The 14,042-nt window shown below is 53.2% G+C and overlaps 1 protein-coding gene across 6 annotated transcripts in view; it reads left to right on the top strand.

Moving 5' to 3' along the window:
- Nucleotides 1–14,042, top strand: part of RAP1GAP2 (RAP1 GTPase activating protein 2) — a 186,907-nt gene that overhangs the window by 168,459 nt on the left and 4,406 nt on the right. For 5 of the 6 annotated variants that reach the window (XM_032617539.1, XM_032617538.1, XM_032617540.1 and 2 more), the window contains 7 exons: nt 3,598–3,735; nt 5,481–5,599; nt 8,100–8,213; nt 8,470–8,581; nt 8,847–8,973; nt 12,687–12,763; nt 13,157–13,195. In XM_032617539.1, coding sequence (XP_032473430.1) covers nt 3,598–3,735; nt 5,481–5,599; nt 8,100–8,213; nt 8,470–8,581; nt 8,847–8,973; nt 12,687–12,763; nt 13,157–13,165 — 696 coding nt within the window. In that variant the 3' untranslated portion in view covers nt 13,166–13,195. The remainder of the gene's footprint in view (nt 1–3,597; nt 3,736–5,480; nt 5,600–8,099; nt 8,214–8,469; nt 8,582–8,846; nt 8,974–12,686; nt 12,764–13,156; nt 13,196–14,042) is intronic. The other variant, XR_004347654.1, reaches the window with a different exon arrangement.

Here is a 14,042-nt window from a genome sequence, read left to right as displayed (position 1 = left end):
CGGGCTTCTCATTGCAGTGGCTTCTCTTGTTGCGGAGCACGGGCTCTAGGCACATGGGCTTCAGTAATTGAGGCACGTGGGCTCAGTAGCTGTGGCTCGCGGGCTCTAGAGCACAGGCTCAGTAGTTGTGGTGCACGGCTTAGTTGCTCCGTGGCCTGTGGGATCTTCCCAGACCAGGGCTCAAACCCATGTCCCGGGTACTGGCAGGCGGATTCTTAACCACTGCGCCACCAGGGAAGTCCTGGGACCTTTTCTATCAGTGCCATCCTCTCTGCATCTCAGAGTGGCAGGATTTAATAAGATCATGTATGTGGAGCTCAGTAGACCAGATACCACCACACAGGGCTTATGACCCATGTCAAATCTTCTCTGGAAAGAGACATCGAGGAACAGATTACAATATAAATGATTAATTAACATGTCATTGTTGATGACAATAGTGGGGGCAGCACATGAGGACACCAATGGAATGAAATGATGCTGAGATTTATGGAGCACTTGACTCATTTAAGGAACCTTGATGTTTATCCAGGGAACCCCTCAGAGTGGTACCCCACCTCTCCTGCCCTCAGTTCTCCAAAGGGTTTGTGACTCAATGATCTTTGCAGGATGAAATGAATAGAATGTGCTGGCTATTTTAACCATGTTGCAGGAAACTGTTGCTAGGGGACTCTGTTCTGTGGTCTAGAAAGGGAGAGAGAGGGAGAGAGATGAGGTCCCTTAAGGGGTGTCTTTGGCTCAGACGGGAGAGCCTAGGTGACATCAGGAATACAAGGCTGGTAGGCTCCATGCTTATTTGCAAACAGTCCTCCTTTCTGAATCAGCTTCCCTCGTCAGGACAGAAAGGCAGGCGGGTTGTGGTCCTTGGCTGGGTCAGAGATTAGAGAATTCCTGATCTTGGGGAGAGACCCCAGGGGTATCTGCTATTTGGGTTGGGAGCAACATTTGTGCTAGTTTCTTGGGGCCACCTTGCCATAGACCAAGCTCTTCTCTCGATACTTCAAGGGAGGGAAGGAGGTTAGTTCTTCCACACGAGACCATCTGGAGGTTGGCACGTGGAGTGTGTAAGCCGACACGTGTGTGTGAGTGCAGGAATGAACCCAGTGAGGATGAGGGCAGCGTCCTTCTACGTCAGTTTTCTGGAGCTGAGGTTCTGCTGGCTCACACAATAAGGAAAATCCATTAGTTCCCTTAAAGTAGGGCCCAGGGTGGCTCACGGTCATCCAGCCTCCTTCCCCTTTCCCCTCTGCTGTCCCCTGCTCATCAGCTTTACCTCTCAGGCCTGACCCCTCACGGCCCCAAGGTGGCTGCTACGGTTTCAGGAGCAGACAAGTCACATCCCTTTTGGGAACAGCCCCCAGCAGATGTCCCTTCATGTTCCACTGGCAAGGGGATGGGTGATGTGACTACCTTAGATGGATCATGATTTACTCCTTTGTCTCGTGGTGGAAGAGAGGGACATTGGATCAACAGTGGCTCTGCCAGCAAGGGATGTGGGGGGAGGGGGAGGGCAGCTGTATGTGAGCAACTAGTGATATCCGCATCCTTGTGTCTTTGCACATGGACCTGAGGCCCTGGGGCCTTGGATGATTAATGAATGCAGAGGGTGCACCCGCGGGCCCTGGGTCTTTAGCATTGCCCTACTTGCAGGAACGTGTCTTGTTCCCCCAGCTGACTTGTATGTTCCTTGGAGGTAGGTGTCTTCCACTTCTTTGACTCCCTTCCCGTTATTCTCCCAGTTCCTGGCACAGTGCCGGGCACACGAGAAGTACGCAACAAATGCTTATGATTAACAATAAGAATAGCCACATTTATGGGGTACTTACGATGTGCCGGGCCCTCTTCTAAGAGCTCTATATGGATGCTCACCACAGCCCCACAGGGTAGATTTTCTCCATCCCATTTCACAAGCAAGTCTCAGAAAAGATGAGGAACCTACCAGGGGCACCAGCTAATGGGTGATGGAGCAGAGACCCCAGATATAAATTCTGGCAGTTGGACCCTGGCACTCCATGCTTGTGACTGCTAAGCTGCATTGCCACCTGGCTGCATTATTATTATTTTTTTTTGGCGGTACGCGGGCCTCTCACTGTTGTGGCCTCTCCCGTTGCGGAGCACAGGCTCCGGACGTGCAGGCTCAGCGGCCATGGCTCATGGGCCCAGCCGCTCCGCGGCATGTGGGATCCTCCCGGACCAGGCCACGAACCCGCGTCCCCTGAATCGGCAGGCGGACTCTCAACCACTGCGCCACCAACAGGAAGCCCCCTGGCTGTATTACTGAGTGACCGAATGAGTGATTACAGGGAAGTGATGGGAGGGTTTGGGGGTTACTAGAGAGAAACTTCCCTTCCTAGACTCTCAGGTCATCTTTGAAGGCCTCCAGAACCACGGAGCATCATCCACATGGTAGTTAGGATCCTGTGGGACTTCCCTTGTCGGGAAATCCTCCCTTGGGTCGATCTGAGAACTGCCACTGCCCTTGGGTCCAGTTCCAGACCAACGTAGGCCTGCAGGTCCCTCCCTGCTGCTGGCTCAGCAATCTTGATTTTAGCTCTTCTCATTCTTGCATGCTCTGTGACAAGCCCCTGACCTCCTGGACACTTCAGTGTTTGCCCACGTACCCTTTGCTCTTCAGTGGCCCTAAGTGGGCCTAAGCAGTTCTGTGCTCCGAGACCCCACGCCTCCGCCCGGTCTGAGTGTGCGTCTCCTCCACTAGCAGCTGTGCCAGGTTTCAGGCTTGTTCTTAAGCCTCTGCAAGTGTGCGGGGAGGCTTGATGCACAGAATAGTAAGAGCCCCGTATGGTTCAGCGAGGTGAGCGTATTCCACGTTGCACAAAGTGCGCTTCGGGATGACGGCAGAAGGGCTATCCAGTGTTTAAACACAGAAGCACACTTAGCTTTCTGCAAAGAAAAGAGTCAAATTGGGGGATCCGGGCTTCCTTGGTGGCGCAGTGGTTGAGAGTCCGCCTGCCGATGCCGCGGACACGGGTTCGTGCCCCGGTCCGGGAAGATCCCACATGCCGCGGAGCGGCTGGGCCAGTGAGCCGTGGCCGCTGAGCCTGCGCGTCCGGAGCCTGTGCTCCGTAACGCAACGGGAGAGGCCACAACAGTAAGAGGCCCGCGTACCGCAACCATTTTAGTTGAGGAAGCTGTAGCTTGGAGAGGTGGTAACTAGACCAGGGTCACCTGGGTTTAGTGAGCTGTCCAAACCTCACTCTCCTCACCTGTAAGATGAGGATAACAGCCTTTGCCCACCTTGCTGGGAGCTGGGGCACTGACCCCTCAGACTCCCCCTGGCCGGTGTCCTCCCTCACCTCTGCCTGCAAAGAGCCACCCATTCCCAGAGCATAGGATGGAATATGTGAAAATTCTCTGCAAACTGTAGTGACTGTAGTGTGGGCCACTGAGAGAGAGAGAGAGAGAGAGAGAGAGAGTGTGTGTGTGTGTGTATGTGTGTATGTGTGTGTGTGTGTGTGTGTGTGTGAATATGTGTGCACAGGCTGAAGGCTGTGTCTGCAGACCCTGTCAAGTGGGACAAGGTCATCGAGAGGGACCAGACTCCAACCCTTAGGCCCCTGTCACCTGCTCTCCCCACAGAGGGCCATCCGTGTGCGCAGCCACTCCATGGAGACCATGGTGAGCAGCCAGAAGAAGCAGCATGGCGGGGGCATCCCCGGCAGCCTCAGCGGGGGCATCTCCCATAACAGCATGGAGGTCACCAAGACTACCTTCTCGGTGAGAGCCGCAGGCCCTGGGGCAGCATATGGGTCCCAGGGAGGGTCCCCCAGGCCTCAGTAGGGGAGGCTTGGGCCAGGTGATGAGACCAGTGATGACAGAGGGAAACTGAGGCTGTTTTGGAGGTGAGCCCAGGCCCTGCCCTCTGAAATGGAGCCTCCATCCCAGGCAGCGCCTGGGGCTGGCCCTGCCTAGAGGCCCTCCCGTTGTCCTGTTCTCTGAGTTTCCTCAACAACTGGGCCTCCTCCTGAAGGCCAACCCTGCAAAATGGGCCTGAAGCGAGTTTCTTTGCTTGGGAGCTTGGGACCCGTGACTGTGAGAAGGGTGTCCTTGCTTTGTTATTACTAATGATAACAGTAGCTGCCCTCCACTTGCTGTGCGCCAGGCACCGAGCTATGACATTATCTCATCCGATCCTGTGACAGCTGTCTGAGGTAGGTATTGATGTGTTTGTTCTCCATTCCTCCTTGAGGAAAAGGAGGCCCAGAGGTTTTAAGTAACTTGCTACAGGTCACCCAGGTAAGCTGAAGAGCTGAGATTTGAATGCAGGTTTCCCTGATCCAAAGTCGAAGCTCTTAGTCACTGTGTAGACGATTCCCAAGGAGAGAGCCTGGCAGGTCTGTGGGTTCAAGTGTGGTCTGCTCACACCAGGGGCTGGCCAGGGAAGGAACCAGTCAGTCCTTTTAAAAAGCAAAGTGACTTTGGATTTGTATAGACTAGTCTTTTCTTTCTTTTTTTCTTTTTCTCTTCTCTTCCTTTCCTTTCCCCTCTTTTCTTTTCATAGTGGAACACATCCATCATGATACCAACGATTAGTATTTTAAATGGTCTTGCATAATTCATTTAACTTACCAAGTATTTTCATAGCTATTATCTGGTTCCTCCCAGAACGTCTATGAAGTGAGCAGGGCAGAGCAGTTATCTTCATTCTGTGGGTGAAGAGACTGAGGCCCAGAGAGTTTTGTCACTTACCCAAGGTTGCACAGCATGTGGATGGCAGAAGTTGGGGCCTGGGTTAGAAGCCTGGTGGGCTCTAGAGATTGGCTGTAGGCTCTTGTCTCCCCGTCCTCAGTCTCCCACCTCTCCATGGTCCCCCTGTGTGTGGCTGAAGCAGGGCCATGTTCTTGGGCGGCTCCCCCTTTGCCCGGGGCTGCATGTGGACCTGGTTCTGCGGCTCCTGATCTGTCTTATTATTGTGACACCAGCTTGGACCCATTTCTTTGTGAGCAGCTGATGGAGAGTCAGGAGCCCTGGGCTCTTGTGCTCACCTGCTGGTGATTTGCTATTATGACCTTGGCCGAGTCTCCTCGCCCCTTGCCCCTCGGCTCCACGGCTTTTTCGTTGGTAAAGCGTGAGGCTGGACCTGGTCTCTCCCTGGGCTCTCAGCTTTGTGGTTCTCAGTCTGTGACCCCGAGTCATCCTGTCCTTATAAATATGCAGAGCTCTCCTTAGGGTGGCCCCGACCCCATGTTCCTCCAAGAATTCTGGTCTTTGGTAGATTGTTACCTGGGGCCATGAGGTTTGGCTCAAGAACCCAGGAAAACATGCTGCAGGTAGCTTGAATCTTAGGGTCCCAGATCCCATTACTAGATCCCAACCTTCCTGGCTGGCTCGCTGTTTTCTGGGATCTCCTCCAGGCCAGCTGGGGATTGCAGGACCTATTGTAGACCAGAAAGGGGGCTGAGAGGAAGGAGAGCTGCGTTTGGGGGTGTGGTCAGCACTCATTCTGGCGGTTTCTTTGACAGCCTCCGGTGGCAGTGGCAACAGCGAAGAACCAGTCACGGAGCCCCATCAAGCGGAGGTCGGGGCTCTTCCCCCGTCTGCACACGGGCTCTGAAGGCCAAGGGGACAGCCGGACACGATGGTAACTGTGCCTTGTGGGGGTTGTCAGCTCTCACCACTGCTGCAGCCGTCAGGTGCCATCTTTGGGGAGGGCTTTGTGTAGGTTCAGGAGATGCCTTCCTTTTGACCCTGTTCCCTCCTCCAGGAACCTGCACACCCCCGTCACCCACTCAGCTCCTTATCCACCGAGGCACATTTGCCTGGTCTCTGCATGGGACTTTCCAAAGTTGTCCTTGTTGCCTTTTGACCCAAACTAGAAACATTGCTTGGATTCTTTTTTTTTCTTTGCCTCCTTTTTCAGTGCTTACTCAAATGTCCGCTCTTATGGAAACCTTCCCTGATTCTACCAGGCAGAGTTCATCAAACTTTCCTCTGGGCTTCTAGAATGTTCTCTCTCTCTCTTTTTTAAAGCAACTCTCATATTGCATCATACTTAACCAGTTCCAGCTAATGGACTTTCTGATCCTTTAATCACTGAGCCCTCTTGTCATTTAATTTGGCAAGCAGCATTGCTGAGTGCCTGCCGTGTGCTGGGCTCAGTGCTCTGACAGAGCTACAGAAGATGCAAACCTGCCTTCCAGAAGCTTACAGTCTTGTGAGGGAAAGGGAGGCTTTTAGGCTGATGTCCAGGCCTCCAAGTTGTCTGTCTGCAGCCCTGGATGGCCCCATCCCCTGAGCTTGGGCGTGCAGGACCAGGGGCAGGTTTACGGAGGGGGATGAAAAGCTGTTTGGAACCTGTACATGTGAGTGAGTCTTTGTGGGCCCCCCAGGAGAGAAGGGCAGAATTGGGGGTAGTCAGAACTGCAGGTCTTGAGCTTAGGAGAGAGACCTTGACTGGAGAAGAAGAGATGGGAATCCCTGGGGGTGGAGGTGGTGTTTAGAGAGGGACCAAGGAATACAACCACACAGGGGGTTGTATAGAATGCCTGGGGAAGACCTGCGTTTAAGGGCAAGTGGAGAGAGAAGAGCCGGTGAAGAAGACTGGGAAGAAGATGAGAGAGGAGAGAGCCTGGAGGTGTAGGGGTGAGGGGGTGGATCTTAGAGGCCAGGAGAGGAGGCGTTCCAGGAGGGAGGGGCAGCTGTGTCAGGCACGCAGAGAAGTCTAGCTCAATGACCCAAACCCCTGCTCGGGTTGACAATTAGGAGGTCATTAGCAACCTCATTAAAAGTGCATTGAGGCACCTCTTGGCCCTGGGGTGTCTATAAAACAAAAAGATAAATAATAACACGTGCTGGGAAGGATGTGGAGGATTTGGAACCCTCATGCATAGCTGGTGGGAATGTAAAATGGTGCAACTGCTCGGGAAAACAGTCTGGCAGTTCACCAGAGGGTTGAACAGAGAGTTACCAAATGTCCCAGCAATTCCACTCCTAGGTATGTACCCGAGAGAAAGAATACATGTGTCTACATAAAAACTAGCACACAGATGTTCACAGCAGCATTATTCATAATAGCCGAAAGTGGAAACAGTCCAAATGTTCATCACTCATTGAGTGGGTAAATAAAATGTGGTATATCCATAGAATGGAATATTATTTTGCAACAAAAAGGAGTGAAGTACTGATACCTACTACAACATAGATGAACCTTGAAAACACTATGCTAAGTGAAAGAAGTCAGTCACAAAAAGACCACACCACATCGTATGATTCCATTTATATGGAATGTCCCAAATGGGAAAATCCATAGAGACAGAAAGTGGACAAGTGGTTGCCAGGGGCCAGGGGGAGGGGAGAATGGGCAGTGATTGTGAGTGGGTCCAGAGTTTCTTTTAGGGGGGACTAAAATGTTCTAAAATTAGATCATGGTGATGGTTGTACAACTCTGTGGATATGCTAAAAACCATTGAATTGCATACTTTAAATGGGCAAATTGTATGTGGATTATATCTCAATAAAGCTGTTATAAAAATAGAAGTGCATTGAGGACAGGCCCATCATGTCCCCAGCAGCGGGCACCGGCTAAACAGTGGGTGTCAGTGCATGGTCTTTGGTAAACTAGAGGAGGAGGAACCCCTGGAGCCCCGGGCCGAGAGTGGCCCACGTCCCAGCACAAGGGCCGGATCCAGAGCGTTCATTTTACAGTCTGTGAAGTGTGTCCCCTGGAGTTAAGCAGTGGGTGGCCTGGCCAGCACCCTGAGGAACCCATGTGTACTGGGTTGTTTCCCTGTTGGGTGGAGGTCCCAGACCCCTTCCATTCCCTCTGTGGCCTGCCCTTGACCTGGAGCTCTGCTGGGTGGGATGGCCAGCTTGGGTGGGGGGTGGACTTGGGTTCAGGGACATCAACCAGGACTCTTGCTTGATAGGTGTTGACTCTCACCGAGGAGCCTGGAGTAACCCCTGATGGAGCAGAGAATTCTGTTGTCTGTTGCAGTGTCTGAGGGGGGCTCGGGTGGGAATGGAGGTCCGGTGGCCGTGCTCTGACGGCCACTATGCCCCACAGGTCCCCATGGTGCCGAGTGCTGGGGGTGCGTGGGGGGCTGGGCCCAGGGCCTCACTCCTCTTCCTCCTCACTTCCTCAGCGACAGTGCATCCAGCAACCCGAAGACCCCAGAGGGCGGACACTCTTCTCAGGAGATAAAGTCTGAGACCTCATCCAATCCCAGCTCTCCGGAAATCTGCCCCAGCAAGGAGAAGTAAGAGAGTGGGGGTGGGGAGGGGCTGGCTTTAGCCACCGGGGCCGGGAATATTTGCTTTGCTCCAGGCAAGCTGAGAGTCGGAGTCTCTTGCCTTGGGAACCCTCCGGAACGCAAAAGTCCACCAGCAGGTGCACGCGGGGGGCTGCTGGTGGGCGAGCTCAGGCCTGCTGGGCCTGCCTCGTCCTCAGTCCCGGGAGGGCCGTGGCGGGGGTCTCGGAGTGTGAGCAGAGCCTGCCTTCCTGTTCCCCCGCAGGCCCTTCATAAAGTTGAAGGAGAATGGCCGAGCCAACATCTCCCGCTCCTCCTCCAGCACAAGCAGCAGCACGGCCGGGGAGGGCGAGGTCATGGAGGAGTGTGACAGTGGGGTAGGTGTGGCCGCGTCCAACGCTGGGGAGCGGGGTCTGGGGGGGAAACCCTGGGCCCAGCCGGAGACCGCTCCGTGCATTAACATAGCTACTGTGGGCAGAGCCCCCTGCAGGCTCCGCAGATAAAAGGGGAAGCGTGGAAACAGGAGAGGGCCCAGTCGGCCATCGCCACCCTCTGGGAGCGCCCGGGGTGGGGCAGTGGACGGCTGCCTGTCCCAGGCTGCCGAGGGTGGAGCTGCGTCACTCGCCCAGCCTCTCTCCCCAGAGCAGCCAGCCGTCCACAACCTCTCCCTTCAAGCAGGAGGTGTTTGTCTACAGCCCGTCCCCAAGCAGCGAGAGCCCCAGCCTGGGGGCAGCCGCCACCCCCGTCATCATGAGCCGGAGTCCGACAGGTCAGTGGCGTCCTGCGGGCGGTGCGCACCGTGCGCCCAGTGGAGGCGGCGCTGCGGCCTGGCCGTCGCTGCTGGGGCACATGCCCCAGGCACGCGGAACTGGCCTGTTTCTATTCCAGCCCCGAAGTGTTAGGGCCTCCAGCGCTGCCAGCTCACCGCATCGGTTCATCACCCTTCAGAGGCCTGTGTTCTCATCCCCTCCTTACTCGTGGGGAAACTGAGGCTCAGAGAGTGCAGTGATTTGCCAGAGGAGCTGGGCTTGTGTGATTGGAAAGCTGAGGCTCTTTCCCTGACCTCTCGCCTCACCGCATCACCGACCCAGGGCCCCTTGGTCACAGCGACCATCCTGATAATACAGAGATAAGAGGTAGGAAGAGTGTGGCAGGTGGACAGAGCGAGCCACAGTAGAAAGGCCTGGGGGGAATCCAGAGACTGTGTTCTGGACACGCACGTGGTTCAGTGCGGCTGGAGTGCACGGAAGGGGACCCGTGAGAGAGGTGACAGTGGTTAGGACCACAGGCTGGGGCTGCCACGGGGACCCTGGTGAGCATTTTGCATTATCCTGCCAGCAGTGGAAGCCGTTGGAGGGCTTTCAGTCTTTGAAGGTCCTTTAGGTATAGAAGCGCCGTCGGAAGGAGAGAGACCGTTTTGGTGGCTGCAGCTGGCTGAACAGAAAGGATTGCTGGGGAGTGGGCACAGGGAGGGAGAGCAGTGAGGGGCCACAGTGGCTGGTGAGGGGTGACAGGGCCATGGATCTGGGGGGCTGTCTGGGGCAATGGGAGAAGGACGTGGATTCAAGGGATGTACAGGCTCACTAGTGGGGGCTCAAGGAAGGCAAGGAGTCCGGGCCTTTCAGGGTTCTGTGATCCCTGCAGTCGGGCAGAGAAGGCGGAGCCAGCTCTGGGGAGAGGGCGAGGGGTTGGAGCCTGAGGGGCATCCAAGCGGACATGTGCTGTAGGCACCACTGGGTGTTGGGGGTGCCTGGAAATCAGAGCCTTGGTCCTGCCCTCGAGGAGAGCAGCATAGTATGGGGCAGGACTCTGGAGGCTGGGTCCAAATCCTGGATATTCCACTTACTAGTGATGAGCCAATGGGCAGGTTACTGAGTCTTTCTGTGCCTCAGTTTCCCCACGTGAAAAATGGAGGGAGGGGACTAGTTTCTACCTCGTATGGTTGGTTGTGTGAAGAGTAAAAGAGAGACTTATAAGAGCCTTAGAGCTGCTAACCTAAGTATTTGTTACACAACGAGAATAAAGCAGTAGTGCCATCAGTGGTTCTCAACTGGGGCGACGTTGCTCCCCAGGGCACGTTTGGCAGTGTCTGGAGGATTTTTGATTTGCATGATTGGGGGAAGGGAGGGTGCTGCTGGCATCTAGTGGGCAGAGGTCAGGGATGCTGCTAAGCATCCCGCAGTGCACAGGGCAGTCCCCACGACCTGGCCCAAAATGTCAGGCTGAGGTTGAGGAGCTCCAATCGAAATAATAGAAACACGGGGCCAGTGGGCCCACAGGGTGGTTTAAGCCACAGTGCTTCTGGGGTTCTCATGGTGAAGGAATGTTGGCAAAAGGCGACATGTGATATTGGGGATAAGGGGAAGGCCTGGTTCACAAGCAAACAGTGGCTTGTGTAGTACGGCAACCCCCGCCGTGGCTGGTCAGCTGTGGAGCTGGGTTCTAATCCTGGTGCACCATTGGCAGCCCCACCTCTCTGAACCTCAGTTTCCTCATCTGTAAAGTGGGGTAGTAATACAAATTCCCTGGTTGTTTTTTTTTAACGAGGCTTAATTAAATATTGAAAGAATGAAAGAATCTATAATCAAGCCTGGCTCTGACTTAGTATTAAATAAATATCAAAATAAATAAGGTTTCAAGTAAAAGGAGGTTTAGAGTATGACTTGCTGAAGGTCACCCAGGGCAGAAGGGGACCTACAACAGGTCTGTAACACCTGCCCAGTGCTTATTGCGACCCCACCCCCTATGGAGTATTTAACCCTGAGGAGCTGCCTCTTACCCCCAGCCCCACAGGAGTTATGCTTTGTACCCGCAGGACCGGGGTGGGTTTGCGGAGATCTGGAAACCTGTTTTAGGGGGAGAGACAGGGCCAAGGAGAGGGAGATGGCTGGGAGGGCCTGACATCTGATCCTCCATAATCTCTGATGCCCTGGTCATTGGTCGTTTCACACCTGGGCTCCCTGGGGCCCTGAGGGGGGCTGGTGGGTCACACCGAGAGGTAATTCTAGTGCTGAGTGGAACCCTTGAATATGAAGCATCAAGACTAAACCAGCAGCCTGCAGGTGGAGGGTACTGAGCTGTAGATTCTCTCAGCCAGAGGAAAATCAGAAAGCCAAGGGGCCCCCCAGCCAGTGGTATGCTGGTAAATGTTTAACAACCGGCTCTCCCACCATATACACATACACACAACACACACGCACGCACACACACGTACGCACACGCACGCACACACACACGCACGCACACACGTATGTGTTTACTGTAAATTTTACTGATATAAAAGATCTGAAGCACACAATTTATAAATAATGATAAAATATACAACATTCTTTTTTTAACATCTTTATTGGAGTATAATTGCTTTACAGTGGTGTGTTCGTTTCTGCTTTATAACAAATGTCCATCGACAGATGAATGGATAAAGAAGATGTGGCACATATATACCATGGAATATTATTACTCAGCCATAAAAAGAAACGAAATTGAGTTATTTGTAGTGAGGTGGATGGACCTAGAGTCTGTCGTACAGAGTGAAGTCAGTCAGAAAGAGAAAAACAAATGCCGTATGCTAACACACATATATGGAATCTAAAAAAAAAAAAAAATGGTTCTGAAGAACCTAGGGGCAGGATAGGAATAATGACGCAGATGTAGAGAATGGACTTGAGGACACAGGGAGGGGGGAAGGATAAGCTGGAACGAAATATACAATATTCTTTACTATAAGTCGACAGAGCCAACTGGTTCTCACAAAGCACCTTTACTAATATTTGCCCAACCTTTGTATCCGTAGACACCGCAAGGTTCCAAATGACGAACAAGTGTAGTTCCGACATGAATGATGATTGATATTATTTTGTCAGGGATGTGAACAACTTCTTTGCTGAATCAGATAATAGTTTTCAAATACTGGAAGAGTATTTTCTCAGTTTTTTGTGCCATTCACAATGTAATGGCTATAGACAAACACATTTTCAAGTCTGATCTATATTATTAACATTTTCTCCATGAGTTTCTTAAGTCTAGACAAGAAAACAATTATTCAAGCTCTGATTTATAACAGTTGCTGATTTCTCTGGTGTGAGTACTCCTGGCTGATCTCAAGCGCCCAATGTGACATGGAGTTGGGAAGTACTACCGGACAGATATAATAGACGTAAATAACCTTGGGAGAATAAATAATAGTAAAATGTAGTGAAATAACTAGGAAATGATAACTTCTGAGTATTTATTACCTTTGGGGAATATAATTTGTTTAATTGTAAGTTTATATAATTAAAAAAAAATAACTATGGGTAACAACCAGCTCACAACATTTCTGAAAATTTGAAAGTTGGCTCTCGTGAATCGGTGCAGGTCAGCTAAAGTGCCTAGTGGAGAGGAGGCCCCCCCTTCTCCTGGCCTCCGTATCCAGCGCCCACCCTGGAGCCCCAGTGACCTCTGCAGCCCCACCTCCTCTCAGGGCTTCCTTCTTTTTCCTAGATGTCAAAAGCAGAAACTCCCCGAGGTCAAACCTGAAATTCCGCTTTGATAAGCTCAGCCATGCCAGCTCCAGTGCGGTGAGGATCTAGGGGTGTGAGGGTAGCAGGGGGAGCCTCCCACCTCCCATGTTCCAGCCTCGACCATCCTTCCTGGGGGTGGAGGAAGAGGGCGCCTCACACCTCACATGGGGGGAGGTGGGGAGAAGCCCTGGTCAGATCTGGGGGTGCCGTTGGTTCCCGCACGGTGCAGGCATCAGCCTGGGGCTCGCCAGCCACCTTGGCCATGCTTCCTGTGTTAGAGCCACACCCTTGGACACAGGCAGGTTCCAGTTAGGAACTGTTGTTCCTGGGGTCTCATGTCCCTTCCTGGGCTCTCCAGAGAGCTGAGCACTGAATATACAGAAGCTGTAGTTGGTGGGGATTATGTTGTCTAGTTATTTAAAACTCTCATACGGATTTTTCTTGAAACAGGGTCACTAATGTGAAAGAGGAGTCCTTCGCTTGTCAAAGGTGGGTCAGGTGTTAGTCCTGCTGTGGCCACAAGGGAGGGTGTGTTACTAAGATCGGGGCACTTGTGGCCTGATAATGTGAGAATGGCCAGAGAGATCCTGACCACCGGGTGGGCAAGTCACCTCTTCCCTGGAGCCTCTATGATGGGGCCCAGCTGTAGATGGGGAAGAGGGCAGATGGTCTCGGGTGCCGATGGGAAGGTTTGCCTGATAGGATTGGGCCAGACTCGCTGAGTGAGTCTCCCTTCCCCACAGGAGCTTGTTCCAGCAGGCAGAGGGCAGCAGCCCAGAGCCCTCCTTCCTCACTTGGCCCCCTTGCCTCCCTGTTATGGCAGCCTTTCCCTCCTTGTGTCTTTGGCCAGGGCTCTGGGCTGAGATGTGTCCTCCTTGTGCGTCCAGAGATGCTCTGGTCCCCTAAATATTGTGCGGGATGAGCCCAGGGAGGACCCTGCTCCCAGCCCCCAGCCAGGGGTGCGTGAGGTTTACTGCAGAGCAGGGCATGGGTCCAGCACTCCACCACCAAGGCCTGGCCCCCTGCTAGGGCACTTACTAGAGACCCTTCTGACTTCCCAGCCCTCTCCCTGCCATGGGGCTCCCAGGGGTGTGAGTCACATTTGGAACCAAGGGGAGGGGCACAGCTGAGCCCATATTATGTAACCCTGATCTATGTAAATGGGAATGTTGACACTCACTCCGACTCCCATCATGTACTTCAGATGTCTGGTTCACCAAAGCAATGTTTCTGCCCAACTTCTCGGGCTGTAGAAAGTCTGCACCCTTGTATTTGGCAGCCTCCCATCCTAAGAATATGTAGCCATGGGCACATATGTCTCCTCTCTTCCTTTACC

This window comes from Phocoena sinus, chromosome 20 (genome assembly GCF_008692025.1).
Source record: "Phocoena sinus isolate mPhoSin1 chromosome 20, mPhoSin1.pri, whole genome shotgun sequence".
NCBI classification, from domain to species: domain Eukaryota; kingdom Metazoa; phylum Chordata; class Mammalia; order Artiodactyla; family Phocoenidae; genus Phocoena; species Phocoena sinus.
This window is presented reverse-complemented; position numbering and strand designations above follow the sequence as displayed.